The 21443-nt window shown below is 35.1% G+C and overlaps 1 protein-coding gene across 3 annotated transcripts in view; it reads left to right on the top strand.

The window, feature by feature from the left end:
- The window catches only part of LOC124160136 (sphingomyelin synthase-related protein 1-like), a 28784-nt gene extending 8562 nt beyond the window's left edge, over positions 1 to 20222 (top strand). Inside the window, exons 5-7 of one of the 3 annotated variants that reach the window (XM_046535888.1) lie at positions 1708 to 1734; positions 12497 to 12647; positions 15945 to 20222. In XM_046535888.1, coding sequence (XP_046391844.1) covers positions 1708 to 1734; positions 12497 to 12647; positions 15945 to 16414 — 648 coding nt within the window. In that variant the 3' untranslated portion in view covers positions 16415 to 20222. Of the gene's footprint in view, positions 1 to 1707; positions 1735 to 12496; positions 12648 to 13975; positions 14105 to 15944 lie in introns of those variants that run through there. The other 2 variants (XM_046535890.1, XM_046535889.1) reach the window with 2 other exon arrangements.
- Positions 20223 to 21443: the final 1221 nt, after the last annotated feature.

The raw sequence follows: 21443 nt of genomic DNA, 5'->3' as shown, positions 1-21443 counted from the left end.
GCGCACTGAGGTACTCTTCAATACTTTTACTTGGTTGGAAACTCTGAAAAACTTATTATTCGCATTTCCTTGTAAACTTTTCTATTGAATTAACCACTTGGAGTGTCTCATTTGGAGACAACAAGGATACCAATTTTAATCTGAAGATACCCATTTATGTGTTACAATTCTTTAATAGTTCCAATAAGTACCATTGACTCTGCAAATGCATTTATGGTATAATCTAGTTTGGCTTTAAAATGTGCGTTTGTGGGAATGTAGTAAAGGAGTGCATAAATTATTTTACTTTAGAGAGACTTTGATTTGCTCACTCTTGTCATAGCTATTCTTCTATTTTTATTTAGTTGATTCAATCTTTTCCAGGAATTATAATTAATTTTCTCAATTTGAATATACACATTTCACTCAGTACCTGCCGTCTTCAATCTCCCACTTTGTGCTATTGCTTATTGCTATTTTTTCTAAAGCTGATGTTGGTGGAAATATTGCTAACCCTAATTATAAATTATTTGAATATTTTTCACTCTGTCATTTGAATCGCCTGCTCAATATTTAAATGCTGTTGCTAATACTATGCTTAAACTTAAGTATTCGATTTTTGTTTCTATGAAATAATTTTTGTTTGAAATGTAATTTTTTTATCGTGAGACTTATATTATTTTTCTTAATTTTTTCCTGAAATTTGGCATTAATTTGGGCACTCACTGTAGAAATGTAAAGAAGGCCAACTGTAATGAATTCTAGTACACAATGTAGTTATTAGAGGAGATTATGTGGAGCCATTACTGATGAGAATGTTACCAACAAGGAGATATTGCAAGGGTGATGTTTGGGATCTGAATGTCAATGTTATTTTCTGTTACTGTAGAAGAAATGTTGAAAAAGTGTCATGGCTTTCTTCCCCGTAGATCCCCATAAATGCAAGTAGAAATTTGCTGTTGTATGACTCCCCTCAAGTAAGCAATTATCTCCATCAACCAGTGTAGCCAATGCGTTGCGGAGCGTGGTTTGTAGTACATGCCACACGCACCCTTAGCTTTGAGTCCCATTAGTATCTTCTTCTTTTCTTTTCCATAATTTCACCTAACCCAACCACATTCTTTTAAGTCAGTTTAATTATTATTTTTTCTATTTTTATTTTATACAATGCATTTTCCATGTTCTTACCTCCAAAGGAGGACTCGTGACGTGAGTTGGGTGATTTTATTTTTCCATTACAAGCTCACATGCCGCCCTATGCAGTAGGTTTGGATTTCGAAGATCCGTGAATACTGCTTATGATAAGTGCTTACTTGAGGGGATCATCCAAATCTTTATTTGCTTACATATATCTCTCGAACTTAGGCCTATGGGGAAGGGAGCAGTGACACTTTTTCTTGTGTAGTTCGAGGAAATAGCATTGGCATTCAGGCTCCGAACATCACTCTTGCTGTCTCTCCTTGTGAGGTGGTTTAATGATAATAATGAATGCCAGGGAGTAAAGTTAGTTTTCTGTTTCATGGTGGAAGATTTTCGCCTTTTAAGGTTGTTGGGTCTATTTGATATTGGTTTGACTGAATTTTTCATCTGTACAGGGAGGAGAGTATTTTCTTTTACGATGTATCAGTTGCTTTTTTTTACTACCAGATGTCCTTCCAGTGACTACCATATATCCCTTGTTCTCAAAGTTACTCTTTTCTCTCCCTCCATCCCGGCTATGGGTAACAGACGACAGTTCTTGGCAACGACACCCAGGTGAGTCATAATTTTTGACTCAAGAGTGGTCATGCGAATGTCAGTTGGAATGACTTCTTATTGGGAACTTGCTTCGTCTGTCTCACATTGGAGATTGCTACGTTTACTCTGGTCTTGCATTGTAAGCGGGAAATATGTTGGTTATATCCTCATGTTTATGTGCTTAATTGGGGGCTGTACCTTGTCTCACCGTTTTTAACAGTCCTCACCGGGAGATTTCATATTCATTCCTGTCTTCTGTCTGTTACACCAGTACTAGAAATCCTGATTTATATTTCTCATTAGTAGGCCAAGTGTCACATAGCTGATGTATCACTTCAAATACTTATCGATTCTAGTCTTTTTATAACTCATTAAATATGGGATAGCGGTCATTCTAATTTATCTCAGAAATTGAGTATTCTTTTTTTCAAATTTCTGGAATCTAAAAATTATTGATACGATGTATACCTCTGCAGCTGCCTGTAGAAAACCTTATAGGTATCTTTCATTTGTGAATTGTCTCTTACTGATTCCCTGTCTATGATTATGGAATATTTTCCTGTACCTTAAGAATAACTTTTACTTCAGAAATAATTTTCATTACACAGATTTTGCATGAATGTCAACTTAACTTTTCATGTATGTTGAATTTTTATCATTTTAATTGTGCCTCTAGTGTAATAGCAATTTTAAAATATTAATTTCTGAACATCTGTGGTCCACATTTGAAGACACTATAAATGAGGAAAACAATGTGTTAAAATAGATTCTTTATTCTTTTTTAGTATTGGTGTATTGCTCTGATACATTCAATTAATTTTCTCCAATTATATTTTAAATTGACTCGTTTTGATCTTAAAGCATAATATTTGTTTGGCCATTGAGTATAAAAAAAGCCTGTGGCAGTATACTATCTGTTGTTTATTTACAAATATTCTTCTACTCGTGATGATAATCTAATGTCAATTAGATTCTACTTACTTTCAGCTTCTTTTGTAGTAAACAATTAATAGGATAATTTTTATGCTATGGGATTGTAAAGCTTGTGGAATTCTTGTGTTCTCTCTCTCCTATATATTTTTGTATCTATTTAAGTACATATATTATTTATCAAAATTTTTGTAAGCCGAGGCAATTTTGGCCATAAGGGCCTGTAAAAATATGGATTTTCTTGTAGAGTTGCCATGTAATGTAGCTCAAAAATGTATGGGACTATTAGAAGAGCATATTTAGAAATTTTTATTAAAATGATAATTATATCATTTCTTAGACCAATCCCAATAAGCATATTGTTAACTATATTGTCTGATAGTGATTCATGGATATGAAATGTTAAATATTAAAAATGTTAATATAAAAAATTGAGTTGGCAAATCTAGGGTTGATAGGTGAATAGGGTGGTTTCCTATAATTTGTTTATTGTCTATCGAAAGATTATTACTCCTGGAGTACGCATTCCACCCTTTTAGATTTTGGAATGACGATATCTATTTTTCGCGATTAAACGAAAAGTGAAAATTTTCAAGCACGCGAAAATGCGACGGCTTAGTAGGAATGATGGGAAAAGTCCGTTTGACATATTTCTGGTTCCCGCTGCTGCCCTGTGAGGTGACCTTGAGATGAGGCTTGAGCACTGATACGACGCAGGCTGCTAGCAGGTAGCGCTTGGCTTAGATATGGATTATTACTACCTTATCAAACGAAGGAAACTTTCCGACCTTAGATAATTTTAATAAGTGATTACTAAGAGATGTTTCCCTGAGCTCTGTGCCTCATGCATGCATTGGTAATCTCAGATGATGTAAAACTCCTATCTACTTGCATAGGAACTAGGTCCCTGTGACATCACGTGGAGTGGCATTGCATGGGCGCCAATCTGGCCTTTTTCAAATGAGGATAAAATTGACCATTGCCAATTGTTTAAACTGGGATTTCTAAAAGAAAATAATTTGTATATTATGAAAAGCCTAATGATGGGTAACGAATGGCAATCAATGCCTTTCGTTTTCTTTGATGAAGGAAACTACCCTATTCTGTCGTAGGAAAAAAATCACTAGTTGAATAATATTTTCATAGACCCGTGCTGCTATTCATGTCCTTCATGTTGTTGACTTGTAAAGAATACTATAACCATTCAGTCTGTCATTTGAATGTAATCCTATTAATATTCACCCATTTCTATCCTTTTCCTTGCTTTTTGTTGTCAAGTACTATTAGCTTTAAGGTATAATCTAGCTCCTTGTAACCCCTCTTTTATTCTAAACTGTCCTTGCACATTTATTTCTCTCTTCACCTCCTCCTGTTCCAGTTAACAAAGCATTTGTTCTGTGTGCAGCTTTTTGTCTGATAATGGGCTTGTTCACATTAAAAAAAATTTTTTGATTTTGAGAGTGCTTGAAAATTAAAGACATCACATTTTTCCGTTTCTCAATCTGTTACTTAATTCTTGATCAATTTGCGAATAAATATTACTAGCCCTCCCCAGTGGAGCATCAATGTCGAATCGACGCATATCTCATTTGACGTAGATCATCGTAATAACGTAGTAATATCTATGTACTGACAAATTTTAAGTCTTTAGACAGGTCAGTGGAGTGTAGTCACAAAGGCCTGCCCAGAAAGTAGCAGACGTTTTGAAATAAAAAAGTGAGCAAAGTGAAAATAACAAGTTTGTATGTATGTATACGTTTTGAAGGTAAACTCTTTGGCTATCTCTTGTTTTGTATCCTGCCTTAATTTTCGAGTCATTATTCCTTGACCGTATACATCACAAATCTGGAAATAAATTCTAACTGGTTTGTGATTTTTTTGTCAGAAAAAACCTTGTCATAGCTTGCACTTCACAACAAGCCGGATTCTTAATTACAGCGCTCATTTTAACACTGTGCTGAATACAAAGTACTAGATGCACAATGCACAAGCTACCACAGCTGGTTGCATAAGGAGTGTAGGAGCAGGATCATTCCGACTAATGACAAAATGCCATTCAATGACTTATTATGGAGATCTCTCCAGAAATATCATAGGGCCCATTTTATTTGAATCATTATCTGCTTCATTGTTATATATTTTATTGAAAAATTGTCATAAGTTCACTATTTATTGCTAAAAGTATGAAAAATATGGTTGTGTCCAATATGGTTAATGACTGACAACAGTCGTGATTGATGTAGGTACCCAATCAGCACAAAAGATAAATTACCACATTATTACCCTTATTTTACACGGCTAAAACTGGTAAAAGATGGCTAACATGCGTGTAAACAGGTAAATTATCTGTAAATTTTTGTGGTAAAATTTGGGTTACTTGGTGGTAATACATGGGTAAAATTTGTACTTTTTCTGGGTTAAACCATCAACGCCCATTGATGCCATATGGCACTCAGTGCAGTGCTGAGCCAATACTCCTGTAATGCCTTTAATATGTGAATTTTAGCGTACATTTCGGTGCACATACTTAGTAGAAGCTTTCCTCTATTACTCAGTCAGTTTGAATTATTTTCATTGTGTTAAGCTCATATGTATCATATTTTGTAAAAGTGAAATATGTGTGAATTTAAAAAAACCTTGGGCGCTGATGCGTTAAACTTTCCGATGTGACATCGGAGCCATCTGTGGAGCTTTAAAAGAAACATGATGCCACCCCCTCTATCAGTGCTATAGTGAACTAACGGTACGTAGCTTAAATGCGTTATAGGCATTCATATACACAATAAATGAACGAAATCGACATTGATATTGAAGAATAACTGTTTATTGAACGACGAAAAGTTACTAAGTATACTAATATGACTTTTATATTAGGAAATAACCACTTGGTGAAAGAGAAATAATAACAAAAATAAAACCTACATTCATGAGGACTTACGTACTCGATGAAAGAGAAATGACCGAAATAAACAATAGCTATGTTTTAAGAAGAATTGCGGATTTGATTACTTTTAGCATAGAAACAATGTTAAACTTGGAACTTATTTTCTTCCGTTGAGCACTCGGTGACATCAGCCTCCACACTGAACTCCTCAGGGCATTATTGCGAGGAAACAAATTCACCCAAATGAAAATCTTAAAAACGGCTTTTTCAAACTTTTTTCACCTGAAATTTTCAATGAAATCACTGTAAATATAGAGGGCTTTACTTTAGCAATGGTAGAGGGAACTAAATTACAGTTATAAAGGTTATTGAAAAGTATTGGCTCACCATGGCTTCACAACAAAAAGTGATGCAACTCTGTGGTTAAATATTACTACTGAATTAAATTTTACTATTTTCAGCATTATATCAGGTTACTTAGCTTAGCTTACTTCATGCTTCAGTAATACTAGTTAGAAATTATAATCGCCGGGCACATTACTTCGGCACTTGCAGTCCCGTACATGTTCCTCCTTCATTGTTTATTTGTCCACTCGTGGTCAACGTTTCGGTCCACTATTCGCAAATCGCAGTTTAACCAGTGACGTGCGGTCTGAGAGACCGCTGCGTTTCTAAAATTATGAATATTTTCAAAATTAATTTTTCAAAATATCTATAATTCCCGTTAGCTTCATATTTTTGCATAACAAGGACACCCCACTCTTAAAAATTAATGTTCCTTTTATTAAATTTTGTAAATTTGAATTTCAATTCGATTAGCAGTCTGTGAGACCGTACGTCACTAGCATAAGAAAGCATCAAGAAAGGAATAAGCTGGATAAATTTCATAGCTACTTACTGCTTAGCCTTCCAACTTTAACATTTAAGGCTTTTTTTTAATCTGGCGACATATTGATGCATAAATAGAATAATTATAACTCAAGTGTTTTGGGCATCAGTTTTTTGAGCCTGCTTCAAATCACAATTTTTAATGACAAATTGGTGTGTATTGGGAGTGTAAAAATTTTTAATATAAGTTTAAGAATAGTTAAGCATTCAAACAAAAATTAAACAAAACAATAACAATGCCTTCACAACATTTTATGAATTTTTGATTTATTGTGGTCTCCAAGACGTCACTGGTAGTGTAACAAATATTTCACGTCACTGGTTAAGGGTTAAAATCCAATATAGCCAACCGTCAAGATGTGAATTCGATCTTTCCTATAATTATCTTAGCGATGAAAATTAGTACTCTTCTCTATGTATTTGCAAAAATAATCAGGTAATTTTTAAGTTCTTGAATATTTGTTAATGACCACAGCGTTTCATCGATAGCATGTATATAATGTGACACCATATGCTAAATGAAATAGAAAATTCTTTGAAAATATCACTGCATTGTCGCTGTGGATATATTGAACTTTATTTTACTACTTTAAAATTTTCTCAAGCTCATAAAATAAAGTAAATGCCTCACTATATATTTTTTATACTTCACTGTTGGATATTCTGCTCGCCAGTAATCAGTGGTAAAGAAAAGGTGAAGATTACTAGCGTAAATTACCAAATTTGCCCCAAATTACCAAAATAATTTCCATCTAAATTATCTTTTGTGCTGACTGGGTAGTGACAGATGATAGACCATTTACGATTGACTCACCCAAGTGAGGGGTGTATGGTGGTCGATATCACTGAAATGACCAACTTAGAATATCTCTGTCATCAACTTCAATAATTGATGCTGTATCAACATAGCTTCAGAGACCATTATTACGTTGACATTGATGTCGTCATATGCATGTCTTCAAGGTTGTGTCACTTTAATATCAACATGGATTTCATCTCAATGTTCCACTTGAGTTTACACCCAGAAGCACTGAAACAATGTACCATTTTGCTAGTCACAAAAAAGGAACATGACACAATACCCTTGTTACCATCGCAATTCTAGAGGTAGGTATGTTGGCACCAAGGGTGTGACGTCATTCGCCTTCTATATTTATCCTTACTCCAAGGAACAACCTTCGTATATTTTTTTTCATCAGTCAATTTTTGTTCTGATTGTGAGATGAGTGATTTCTCTATGTGAATGCTAATCCAATTTTAATTTTATGCAGTATTTTGGATTTTTGGCATTTATCCATTAAACAATAAAATGCTGGAAAGTAGTGAAATCATAAACGATTCATAAACCTGACAGTTTTCTATTAATCCTGAAATGGAGGATTGCAATCCATAAGTATGTATTTGTACGAAGCCTGTTCCATGCTGTGGGTAGAGTATGTGATATAAAATATTAGATGGACCAGAATGTAGAATTAGGTAGCAGTCAAACATGCAAGAATATTTTCATTGAAGTTTTTGTGTCAGAACGGAATTACACTTCTCATGGCTTCATGATATTTGTTCATTTTTTTAGTCAACTCTTTCATGTCAGTTATTTTTCTCAAACTGAATCTTACACCAATTTTCCAGTTTATTCCTTCAAGAATGTGGTAAAGTTATTTTTTAAACAAATTTCAATGTCCTTTGTCAATAATGTTTGTTTATGTTCTCTTCATCTGTTGCATGTGGTGTGATAACTACTTAACTGATGTTGGAATATTTGTCTCTGTTGCTTATTAATTTTTAGAGAAGTGTATTAATAACTGCCTTTTAGGGCCCCCGCACACTGGCAACTTTTAAAAAGCAACTATTTAGTTGCTTTGTGGAAGTTCAAATGAAACACATTGACTGTGGCCCCGCGCACAGGCGACTTTTTAGTTGCCGCAACTGCCGTGTGTTTCATAGGGACTTCCTCAAAGCAACTAAATAGTTGCTTTGTAAAAGTTGCCAGTGCGCGGGGGCCCTTAATGCTAGGAATGGAAAAATTTTCATTATTGTTTGTATCTATGACAGCAAAAAGTTTTGGTTTGGTTGAGTTATGTCAATTATTTCTACTCTTGCTTCTAGGATTAGTGCTTTCATGAAGTATTCAAACTGAATTAAGACTTGCTCATTTCCTTTACTTTTTAAATGGTGATTTAAGGTATACTTGTGTATGGTAATGATTATGCATTATTGTGTTGCATTTCAGAGGAAAATAGGTCATTTCTTACCTTACCACAGTGGAACCTCGTTAAAGCGAGTACAGGCTATTGCGAGACCCCCGCCATTACGATAGATAGCCGATGCACCGTCAATTGGCCCTATAATAAGCATGAAAAAAAAAATTGTTTTTACGAGGCCCTTTTGGTGTTGGCACTCGCCATAGCGAGAGTTTCGCCAGAGAGATCGCCGGAAAACCTTCACCAAAAGTCCCTTATCTCTGTAATTTCTTGCGATCTGTTAGAAATGAAGTTAACATGGAGTGCTCAGTCTCAAATTCAAGTAGTAAAATGTCGTTCAATAAATAAGTAGTTCATTTTGGTGAAAATATTGATATATATGATAGAAAAAGTCTTCCAAGGCAGGAACGTTATACAACCTCCATCGTTTTTGACTGCAGAAACAAATGCAATACGTTATTTCACTTAACTGCCGTTTAACGTACAGGAACAATAAACATACACCAATTGAGAGCCATTTGAGGCATTAAATAACCACGATACATTTTATAAGTTAATTTTTTAATTTTCAGTGGGAAATACCAAAATAATAGAATGATTACGTAAATGCACTAATTGAGTGCATGGAAAAATGGCTTCGTCGGTTGTGCATTGGCATAATGATTGACAAAACAAAGCTTTGCATGGTTTTTATTCAGTGCGGCGCTTAAAAATTGTTTGATTAGTTAGTCGTTGTTGGAGTATGGGAATTTAGTGATGCAAAAAAAATCGCCTTTCGTCTGGATTTATGCTAACGTTTATTGGATATAATTTATATGTCGCCGCACCACTCCTGTTCCTGTATTACTGTTCGCAACAGGTATATTGGCTATTATTTGCTCCACCTCCGGTAAAGCGACCAGTGGCGCTGACTCCATGGGGCCTGAGGGGGCCCGAGCCCCCTCAAAGATTCGTTTGGGGGGGCGGAGCCCCCTCAATAATTCAATAAAATAATTAACTTATATTATGCTTTGTGAAATCACAAAAATATATTGGTAATTTTTATTTCCCATGCTTGACGATAGTTACCTTTTAAATAAATTCAACAATTTGTTAAAATAAATAATTATAAGGTTAAGCAAAACTGAATCAAGTGGTGTGAATCATGATAGTGTTTCGGTGCTGCGACACACTTTGAATTTAACCTCTTCCCGGGGCAAGACCTCCGATATGGGCCTCCCCAACATTTTTTATAAGTCCCTGAAAGCGACAATTCGCCATAGCGAGTGTTTATTGGAGCACCGTGGGATCTCGTTTTATCGAGGTTGCACTGTACTAATTGTGAAGGTTGCTCTTTTATTACAATATTATTTATATATTAAGACATTAAAATCTAATGTAGTAAATACTCTGAAAACTTACAATCTTTTTCAGTCATTTATGACATTTTGTGGAAACCTTTTGTTATTTATTTAGGGTAAAAGTAATTATGTCAGTTGTTGGTAAATTAGGAGTAGGCTTTGAAGTGGGCTACTGGAAAAAAGTAATTTACCCATCAGCAAAAAAAAAATCTTGGGACAAACCAGAGTCATCACAATGTATTTATATTTTTTGATAATATTATTTGATAGGGTTCCAAGATTTTTTTTGACTCAGATTAGATTTTTGATTCAAGGCATTTCGAGTCGATTTCGTACATAATTATGTGTCATAGTTAAAGGTAGGTTGTGATATAAGTGTTCTAATCCCATATAACCTGCATGAAATTATGTGGAGAAAAATTTTCTTGTGGTGGTTGATCATCTGTGTCTGTGCCTGGCATGAATTTTTCTAATTGAAATGTTATTTGGGAGTAATTTATGACTTAGGGATTGTGTTGTGTGTTATCAAATCCTTGTTGGTTTGGAATGCTTTGTTAGTGATAGAGTGTTTTTGTTAATCTAATTTAGCCTCGATTTATTTCCTACGGCAATATTTGGTGATAGATTTATGTATTCTATCTTGTGTTGCAATTGTGTGTGTGATGTTTTCTTTTATATTGTAGACGTTAAATTGTATGGCTGTAATGTGTATGAATTGCACATATATTTTGAATTGGGAATGGTATTGCAAATTATTGTATACGTAAGGTTTTTTTTTTAAATGTCTATTCAAGGAATTAAAGAGTATCTAAAGATCTAAATCTCTTTATTTTTCAATAATTGGTGTTAACTGCAAACTATTATGTCAGCATTGCTCATTTATTTTTCTATTCTTTAGTTATGTGAATATTTTGAGTGTTTGATGTCTGGTATTCACTTTTTTATGCATTTATTTTAGAAGAATCGGAGGGTATACCGTCATGTATCTCACAATTTTTGCTTAATACTGATTTGTATATCATATTCACTAAAGGCTTCCCAGCTTTTCATTGAAAAATTAAGTAAGTTCATATTGGTGAGGGTTTTGAAGACCTATTCAGCTTTATTGATTCTGTTTTGGAAAGTATTTATCTCAATTGCTTTGTGGTGAAATTTTACCTGTTCCTTAGTGATTTTCCTTTATCTTATGCAGCAGTATTGTTGGCAGGTCTGTGAATTGTTACTCTATGATATGTATTTGTCATCCAAATTTGATTGATCATTATATGTACTCCTTATTTGGCGAGCTACGAATAATTACATCATCATGCAAAATTATGATTTGAGTGTTGACCCATAAATGTGATGAATGTGCGTTCTTTAGATACATCATTTTTGACTGTGCAGTTTGTTCAAAATTTTATGCTCTGAATGCCTGTGGTTGAATGCTGCGGGAGTTAATGTCTATGAGTGGGACAGAAAGTCATTTAAAATTCACTGGTAGCATTAAATGAATGCATTTCATGCATGCTCCCCATTTTTGCATCAATCTTGTTCTTTACAGCCCTATCAAAATGGGTGCATTCTATTACTTCTTAGCTTTAAAATTCAGATTTCTGAACAGTTGAAAATCAATTTATTTTTGTTGATTAACCTCCTGTTACCGTATTGATGATTTTTGATGGATTTTTCCCACCCTCCTTGAATTGAAAGTGAATTTTCATGCTGGAAAATTTAATCAAGTTCAGGGTGTCTGGCAAACTGGAGGAAACTGAGGAATTTTGAATACTCGGGGAATTTTCGGGTGTTGGCTAATTCATGAAAATTTTGTATTTTTCCAAAAAGTCTGGATAATTTGAGGTAGCAAAGTGGAGTATGACTGTCAAAAATCCAAGCATTTATCCTGAAAAATTACGGAAAAAAGATGTAGATATTCACCAGGTACTATGGAAATTAGAGTTTTGGAAAAATATTTGATCTGTAAGTTTAATGCAAAATTTCTTAGTCTTTCCATTGCAAATCATGTGTACGATTTGGTTTTCATGTCAAAGGCATCAAACTCAAAATATTCTCGTAAACTATTTTGTGTGCCACATCAACTTATATATGTAAATGATATTTTTGTGCATCAAAATATGTGTCTAAATCAGTTGGCCCTCTGTCCTGAGTTCTGTTGTGTTGTGCATTTAGTTTTAATGTAATTTTTCGTCACTCTTTTCTTTACCAGTGGGAATAGAATTATTTTAATTTTTTCGATGTTTAGATCGATATTCACCTGTGCAGTATGTTTCATTTATAATGAAAGCTGCATTTTTAATTTTCTTGTCAAGTTTTCAGAGTCTAGTCATGAAAGAAAATCCATGCTTTATGTCCTAATTCTCTTATTGTTGATGATTGCTGACGTATCAAATTCCTGATATTGAATTCTTTATTGAAAATAATCTAGCTTGTGAATAAAAACTTCTATTTATTTATTTTTATACATTATATAGTCTTTTAGTTTCTAAGACACTATGATTTCAGATGAGGTATTAATTTATGATGTAATTATTTCGTAGCCTTATGGTGACATATGGGCGAAGGCGCAGCAAGCGTACTTGATCTGGAAAGGGGCCGGAATGTCCATCCAAGGAGTGAGAACTTGTGGAGACTACATGTTCAGTGGTCACACTGTGGCACTCACAATGTTGAACTTCTTCATTACAGAATGTACGTATAGGTGTTTTCGTCAGGTTTGGCTAAGGTTTGTTAACCTTGAAAATTTATATTACCGTATTTCTCCGAATATAGTCCCCCTCTGAATATAGTCCCCCCCCCCCCCTAATTTTGAGTCTTCAGTTTCGGGAAAAGTTCAAAAAATGTGTTTGAATATTGTCCCCCCCCCCTTTACTTTTACTTTGGGCTTTTATGGAAAAAAGAGGGGACTATATTCAGACATATACGGTATTTTAAATTGTACTCATATGTTATACTACCTCGTTTAAGTGTTATACAGTAAAACCTCTATGTGGTGAACCTCTTTGCATCATAAACCTCCATACTTCATACCACCCCTAAGGACCTGTCAGATTTACATGTAAATTTATAGGCAAACCTCTTTATCTCATAAAACCTCCACTTACCATACCAAGGAGACACCCCCGAGACAGCCTAACTACCTCTGCAAATCGTACGGAGGCAACTAGAGACCATTAATGCAGCCACGATTACATGGCTGCATTAATGGTCTCTGGAATGACATTTTCAGCAATAACTGTTTCATCCTTATTTTTTTCTTTTACGCCTTTAAAATGCTGTAATTTTCACGTTAACCATTAGTTGTGGCCATTTTGTTCCATATGAGAGCATACCTTACACTAAATAAGAGATAAGGTATCCAACTATCTTGAATCATGGTAAAAATCATGCAATAGCGCAAGCTTTCTGTTATCATTAAATAATGAATATATGTTCGATAATGCATGCATGTTTATTTAAACTCATAAATACAATGGTTTAAAAGACAGTAGTGCCTTTCATTTCCAAAGGATATGAAAAAATGGTAGGTACATATCACTAAAACCTCTCTATAGTGAACCTTTGGTCCTCTCCATTACGATGTAAAGAGATTTTACTGTATCTCTAAAACTGGTTTTTTGGTTTGCTAGGCAACCATCATTGGGGTGGTGAACCACTTATCATATCCGAGGACTGGCTAAGACTAATTCTCCTCCTCAAGGAGAATTTCCTAGCTAACTCAAAAACTGGTTCCCGAGGTATTAATTCGTATTTAAATTGGCTTTAGGAGATACACTTTTAAATTTCGTTTCAGCTAATTGGCAACTCCACTCAATGTTGTAATATTTTAAGATTTGTAACATTCGTTTTTATATACATGTATGGAAAACACCAGTCATTCCTCAATCATTTAGCTAATAAAGGCATAATCTTTAAATTTTCAGGCTAGTTATAGTAGATTTTTCCAATATTTGACTGTAACTAAAATGTAAATAATTTACTTCTGAGGAATTTACTGTCTTAAAACTTTCTAATTTTAGATGCAGGCTAATGTTTCCTGAGTTGACTGGATGGAGCCTGACATTTTCTAGTGTATAGCTTAGGTTTTAAGCTTAAGTATTAATGTAACTGAAAAATAAAGGTTGAGCAGGAGGTATGGAACTTCTTAACTAGCAATTTTCTTGTTTGGAAAAGTTCTTAAGCTACTCCACATTGTTTTTCACTATGCTCGAACGAAGTCATTTTGTCTTTTGACAACTTTTTGTCTAGAGCAAATCAGAAAGCTTGGTACATGTATCATGAGATATGCAGCATGAAAACTGAAAAACTCCCGTTATGGAGTAAAATACCTTACCCAGCTCACAGGATATGGAGTTTTGAGTACCGTAAGGATCTACCAAGGATAGCAAGGATATCAGTAATATGAATCTGTGTTCAAAATTTAAGACTGTTGCCAATGTAATTTTAATCTTTCTATTGTAAGGTGAAGTCTATTAGGAAATGCTTTGTGGAGATAGGTCAAAAAGAACCAAACTGCCAAAACAGCAAAAGAACTAATATTTTGAAACATTTTTATTGACGCACATCTGGCCAGATGATGATACGCTGTATCGAAATCGGTCGCAAATATATTTTATTTTGTGAAACAGCGAAGTCTTTTCTTAACCTTTGTGCATCATGAAGGAGTTTCACCATGTTACGCCAACACCATCGCATTTTTATTGACATAAAGAGAACCACTTGCGTGCACTGTGACGTGAAACTATCGCTAGGAAGTGCGAAATCAACCTCAACGCAACTGAAGCATTTGCGGGTGAAAAAGAAGTCAGTATGCGATTAGGAAGTGACAAAATTCAGGGGATACTTATGTGAGGAATATTAAAAATCAGTCAATGGTTTATCCAAAGATTGAAACCTATTTTCATTTCCAAACACAAGCGTAACAGTTTAGATCCTGAGCGTGTAAATATTTTATCATTTTTAAAACATAATTTGAAAGCTTATATAAATGATTTTTAATCAATAAAAATATTAAAATGAGTATGTAAATCTAAAAAGCATTCCTTTGATTGCATGTACCCAGAAGAAACTTGAATAATTACTTCGTATTATAGCCAGAATTCGTAAATGCATTTGGATCTGAAAATATCCGATGATCAGGGGTCTGAAAATCAAGGATCCGATCTGGGTCCGAAAAAAATCCTGGAATTTTCCCTCCCTAGTAATTAACATCATCCTTATAGCCTGAGTGGAAGCCATTATTTCAAGGAGCGATTTGAATATCAGCTTCGTGTAGTTCTGCTGTAGTCTGCCGGAAGCTGCTATTAACTGTAAAATATCATTGAGGTGAGGATGAACCAATCAGAGTCGAAAAATTTGGATCTTCACCGTATCATTCTTTGCCTTTTTATCTTTACAATCCTTACTTAACTGGACATTCATCTTGCAGCTATCCCCGCCGTACTGAAGTGAGATCCACAAGGGCCATATGATGGTCACAGATCACTATAGTATGAGCCTGGGCATCAGAACCACCGGTTTTTCAAATCATTGGCTTGGAAGGGGGCCAAAGTCAAGGGAGGTGTCCTTATTGACAACCATTCGCAACCCAGTGGTTATGCAGGTATCAAAGGTCACTTAGATATGACCTAGACAATGGGTAATTGTGAATGTAGTTCTGGTGACTGTTCACTTTGAGATGCATCATGCTGGATCCCTGGCTGGATTCAAGTAGGTGGTTTTTGAGGAATAAACCATCATTTTGGAAAATCCGCTGATAAAATTAGGAATTAGGTTTGTAAAGATTGGGAGGATCAGGATTAGGCATTTGGATTCATCCAAAGCTTGTGTGTCTTTTTATTAAAAAAGAAAAGGATTCAGATTCAGATAAACTTTAGGTTATTTATTTTTTTTTTTTTAATTTTGTGTCTTTCATCCCTTTGTATTCAGCTCTTATGATGAAATTATTTTCATAACAGGAGGAAATTGTTTTTGTTTCTCTCATTGCAGATACTCCTCGTCATCTTTACTTCATTCACACGTTTACGTGGCTGTTGAACATGTTTGGCATTTTCTTCATCCTCTCAGCGCATGAACACTACTCTATCGACGTGTTTGTAGCATTTTACATTACCTCACGTCTCTTCCTATATTATCACACGCTCGCAAGTCACCATCGTTCCCTCATGAGGCGGGATACTGGACGTACCCGCATCTGGTTTCCCCTACTAGCATTTTTTGAGGCGTCGGTTGATGGCACTGTCCCGAACGAGTATGAATGGCCGACCCTCGCGTCTTTGCTACCCGGCGTTCCTATTGCGGCCATTAAGAAGAAGATCATGCAGCTCATTGCGCAGTACATGACGTGGAAGAATCCTGAGAATTCACCTCTGCCCTGTCCACCGAAGCAGTCGTCCACCCAGTCGTCCATGCCAAGAGGAAGCCAATTGCTGACAACCAAAGCGGAAAAAATAAGCTAATAGCGACTACCTTTTTTTTTAGCTTGTTCATTCCACATTCATCAGATTTTTCATCGTACATTCCTATTTCGATTGTAGGCTAATTAGCTTCAATAACATCTGCACTGAAAATGTAATTGATGCACTCTTAATTAATTTTTTGCTGGTAATAGATCAAGTTTGGGTTTTTATTTCTTTTGGCCTTTTTTATAGAAAATGTTGATGTCAAACTAGTTACGTAGATCCCTTCATTTTACAGTGAAGTTTTTCTGAATCGGATGAGGAGGCTCACTCAAATAGCTTAGGAAGGTTGTTCCTGAAGAGGATGCTTCACTCCCGTTCAAAGGGTTGCATTTAGTCTATGCTCGTGACTTGTAACTTGCTGCAAACTTCAGCTATCATCTTGAAATTTTGCTGGTGTATACGGTAGACAATAGTCATCAGTTATCTTTTACATATACCTGTGCATCAAATATAAAATTTTCCATCAGAGGGAGTACCGAGTTGGAAATTTTCAAGTCAGGGTGAATGGATGCATAAATCTTGAATATTTCAAGATGACCGTTAAAGTTTTTCAGAAGCAATACCTCAAGAAAAATGCAGGCCGAGCAGGAGTGACATGTACTGATAGTGACTTTTTATATTTTCTTTATAGTGACAAAACACTTTCTTACTTGCTGAGTGAAATTGTCAAAAATGCACATTTTGCAAAAGTTGCCAATTTAGAACTCCAGAGTGTTCAGTGTGGAGTGTGTTGAGTTTTTTTATACTCATGTAATTGTGAGACTGATGTATCATAGGATCATTTGCATGCCCAAAACCATTTTCATGGTCACGTAGAAGAACCTGTCATTTTATTGGCATCGAAACTAAGACCTCTCCCTTATGTCTTTTTGCTCAAATACCATTCGCCAAAATAATGCATATTGATGTCTAGAGCATTGCTAATATGCATATTGATGTCTTCATTGTAGCTAATTTATTAATAGATATACATATATCAAGCCTCAATTCATGTTGTATCTACTGCTGGTCCTTTTTTTGTGATTCATGTGAGATATACTTCAGCATGAGAAAATTTTACGAGGGCAATGACTTTTTGAAGCAAGAGTTAACCATACAAAGTTTGGTCCAAAAGTATTGAGCATACGTAGTTGTTTTTAATATGCAACTATATATTCATCAATTTAGGTTTTTTCTTTTCAAAATGACCCCCCCTCAGATGACTGATAGAACTTTCTTATTGCTTGGTATTCAGTTCTTATGGTGGATCTAGTTTTCCTTGTTATGGTTTAATGGTTATCTTCAGCTTTGGATATAGGCAGAAGTCCAAGGTCACCATTGGGAATTGTTGCTTAGTTGTATTGTTGATGTTATGTATTGACCACAGATGTATGAAAAAGCATTATAGTGTGGAGGTTTCATGTATAGGTATATTCCATGAAAAGAATGACTTCAGTGTTTTTTTTTGCCAAAACACTGGACTCATTCATGGTGTTGCTACATGCTGTCAGCTGTTATCTCAAACCCTTATAGAATATTAGACATAGGAATGATACTTACAATGTGGTATGCTATACCACGTATGATATATAAAAATTCATGTTACTTGATGAGCAAACCTTGTATGGTTTTCTTAATGTCATGGTGAATTTCCACTGTTGTAAAACTTCTCTTGCTGTAAACTTTGGAGGTGTCAGATTCTAAACAAGAGGTGGGCGCAAATGGAAGTTTTTTCGTGATTATAACTACTGTGCGATAGTGAAGAATGTTCAAGCAGACTGGGGCATCCATCTGTTTTGGTGGGTTGCCTTTTGGGAATTTTATCTCTATTAGTGGTAAGTAGTTTCATATCATCTCGTGTCACTTTTTGTGGTTTCATGGGGCCAAATACAATGGAAATGCTTTCAATTTGTCCTCTTTGATGATCAGTGATATGATCCAAACTAAGTTTTTTTGTTGTGTTGAAAGGTCTTGAGTGTATTTGCCCCTATGCCAATGCTTGATCAGCATTGAGTATGTGATGGAATCGAATCAAAGCAAATTTAAACCTGAACAACTTGGATGCATATTCTGTGGCTGGTTGCACAAATATTTTTCTATGAAGTGTAGTTTTTAATTCAATGAATTTAAAGGCCTCGACAACAAATATTGGTTGCAGGAAATATATCTCCCAGCAGTTCAGTACTTTGGTAATGCTGTTCATTCTCTGCATGAATAGAATTATCATAGAATGAAATATTAATAAGCCTTTTGTCTCTGAAGCACATTATTTATTTACGAGCTTGTGAAAACCTCATTCATTAATGGTTTTTTATCTTGTAAATATACCTCTTAGCATTTCATCACTCATTTGACATCCTCTTAATCTTTATGATCCGACTGTTAGTGAGAGTATGTATTTATCAAGTTATGCATTGTACTTTTCTGAAATTTTGTTGAGACATTACCAAAATTCGTGTATTCACAAAGTCATCAATGTCATGACGTAATAATTTAATACCTGGGTGTTGTTCCTACAACCAGCCATATGTGGAGGGATTGATATTTATTACTGGTGGTATTTTTTAAGCTGTAATTCAGATTAATATTAAAGTCTTGAATTCCTAAAATTTATATGGCTACATATTTATCCTGATGAATTGTTTACAATCTTGTTTGATTCCATCAGTCTGTCCTATCCTCTACAGCTCTGTATTTTTATATTTATGTACTGAGTCATTTTGAAAATATTTTGGATTTTGTCCATTAAATAATGTCCTTTGTGATGACTTTGGTGAAGCTTGTAGTTGAAAGCACTTGTGACTTCGGTTTAGTGGTCATCTACAATCTTTACTTTGAACTTCCTTTTAAAACTTAAGAGACCAAAAGCTTCTGAAGGTTGGCTAGCAAGTGGTGATAGACAATAATTCATTTTAAGAATTATTGACCCATTTCTGTAATTGTTAGCATAAAAATGTATTCAATGATATTTCTTCGGTGGAACTGAAGCTAAATAAATGCGTTTCTGATATACTTGGTGAATGGCTGAGTGGTAATGTGTGAAAATTTCTTCCAGTTTAATGATGCTATGGGTATTTATTTCACATGATGATAGTCATTTCATTTGCAGCAGCAGCGTCATGTCTCATTTTTTATTCAATTTTATCTTGAATATGAGCCAATGAAATACCATGAAGGCAGAGATAAAATTTTTTTAACTAAAAATTGTAAAAAATATTTTTAAATATCATTTTTCTTTAAATTTTTATCCCCATTAATATTTATGCAAATGTTGTTAAGTTCCAGGAACCATTATTCCTTGAATGTGCTCAAGTTTATCGGAAGGTCAATTTTTTCCTGAATAAATTATTCACTCTTTTAATCAATTTCAAAATTCTGTGGTATATATGGAGCAATTTTTCAAAAGAAAAAAGCAAAAATGAGCAGCGGTTCACAATAGGATATCACTGGTAATGAATGAAGCATGACTGCTCTGCTGTTAAATGGAATTTGAGTGAATTCTCTTCCATTAAAGCTTACTGTGAGGAAAGATGCTGTCAGAAAATGCTATTTATATATTTATGTTGTTCTTTATAGCTCTGGCTTGTTGAGAAGTTGGATGAGATTACGTCCCCCTAGTGAAATCAATATAACTGTATTAAACTGTGGCTGTGACAAACTTGTCACTGCTGGTGATGTTTATTGATTGTTATTATCTTCCTGTTTATGTGAGCCAAATGCCTTTATGATGATGTATTTACATGTCTAGGCTTTTCAAAGTTGTTGAACAAAATGTGAACAGAGTAGTTATCTGTATGCATTAAAAATACTTTTCTTTATTCTTCTATATTGTATTGTTTATTTCTGAAGTTCAGGGAAACCTCTCTTTTAGAAGTAATGTACGTAGGATGATTGGGAGTGTATTCCAAGTCACGCATGCTGCACAGAAAGATTTTAACACTGGAGCAGATGTTCCGAATTGCTGATGTGTTTCAAAGCACTTTAAACATCGATAGGGTGGCCATAATTGTTTTGGCCTAGACTGAGCATCTTAGTTCTGGGGGAGTGGAGTCCTTAGTGAACATAATAAAGATACACTGTTGTATGCTCCACAGAAGTTATAATAACCGACCCAGGTTTCGACAATACACTATGTCATTTTCAAGGTGACTATACACAAATTTGCGAGCTTATATATACCTTAGGGAGAGGGGGGTTAAGACAGGGAGGAGGTGGTGATGGTGGGAGGGGAAAAGCTAATGAGGAAATAGGATTCCTCAAGGTCAGTGGGTTTACTTGCTGAGTCCAGGAGAACTGATAATAAAGGAGAGGAGTGGGAGGGGTACAAAAGGTCGTTTACCACACGTTCATTTTTGTTGCGACATCCTCTTGAAATTTCTAAATGTTCAAGAAAGTTCACCTTTTTTCCTTTATGAAGATTGTGGAGAACCTTGACTTTGAAATCACTGCTATGGTTGCAGTCTAACAAATGTTTGGCAAAATAGAGGTTGAATCGCCTCTTACCCGACACTTCATGTGTTCATTTGCCCTAGTTTTTATGGGACGTCCAGTCTGACCAATATATGCAGAATTACAGTAGAAATTTGTGTATAGTCACCTTGCAAATGACATAGTGTACTGTCGAAACCTGGGTCGGTTATTAAAACTTCTGTGGAATATAAAACAGTGAATCTTTATTATGTTTCCTGTCACCAAGTTCCACCAAATATCGCCGTCCAGTCTTAAGTTGATCCTCAGTGAAGTCTGAAAACCTATAGCCTTACTCCATGGAAATAGGTTTGTAAAATCAAAAGTAAGGCCCTTATTAGATGAGGTAGCCAGGCGATGTCGCCAGCGACGAAATTGGCTTCTCAGCTTGTCATGGGTCATTGATTCTTATGGATGTTATTACATGAGGGAAGCCAGTGACGTAGCCACACTTTGGCTACTGACTGGCTACCGAGCCCCGTCACCACTCCGGTCGCCACTGGCTACCCATACTGGTAACGCTGCATTGTAGCATTATTACACGAGGTCGCCGGTCTCACGTCGCCATGCAGTCAGATTG

This window comes from Ischnura elegans, chromosome 6 (assembly GCF_921293095.1).
Source record: "Ischnura elegans chromosome 6, ioIscEleg1.1, whole genome shotgun sequence".
Taxonomy (NCBI): domain Eukaryota; kingdom Metazoa; phylum Arthropoda; class Insecta; order Odonata; family Coenagrionidae; genus Ischnura; species Ischnura elegans.
Note: the sequence above shows the minus strand (reverse complement) of the source record. Positions and strands in the feature narration are given on the sequence as shown.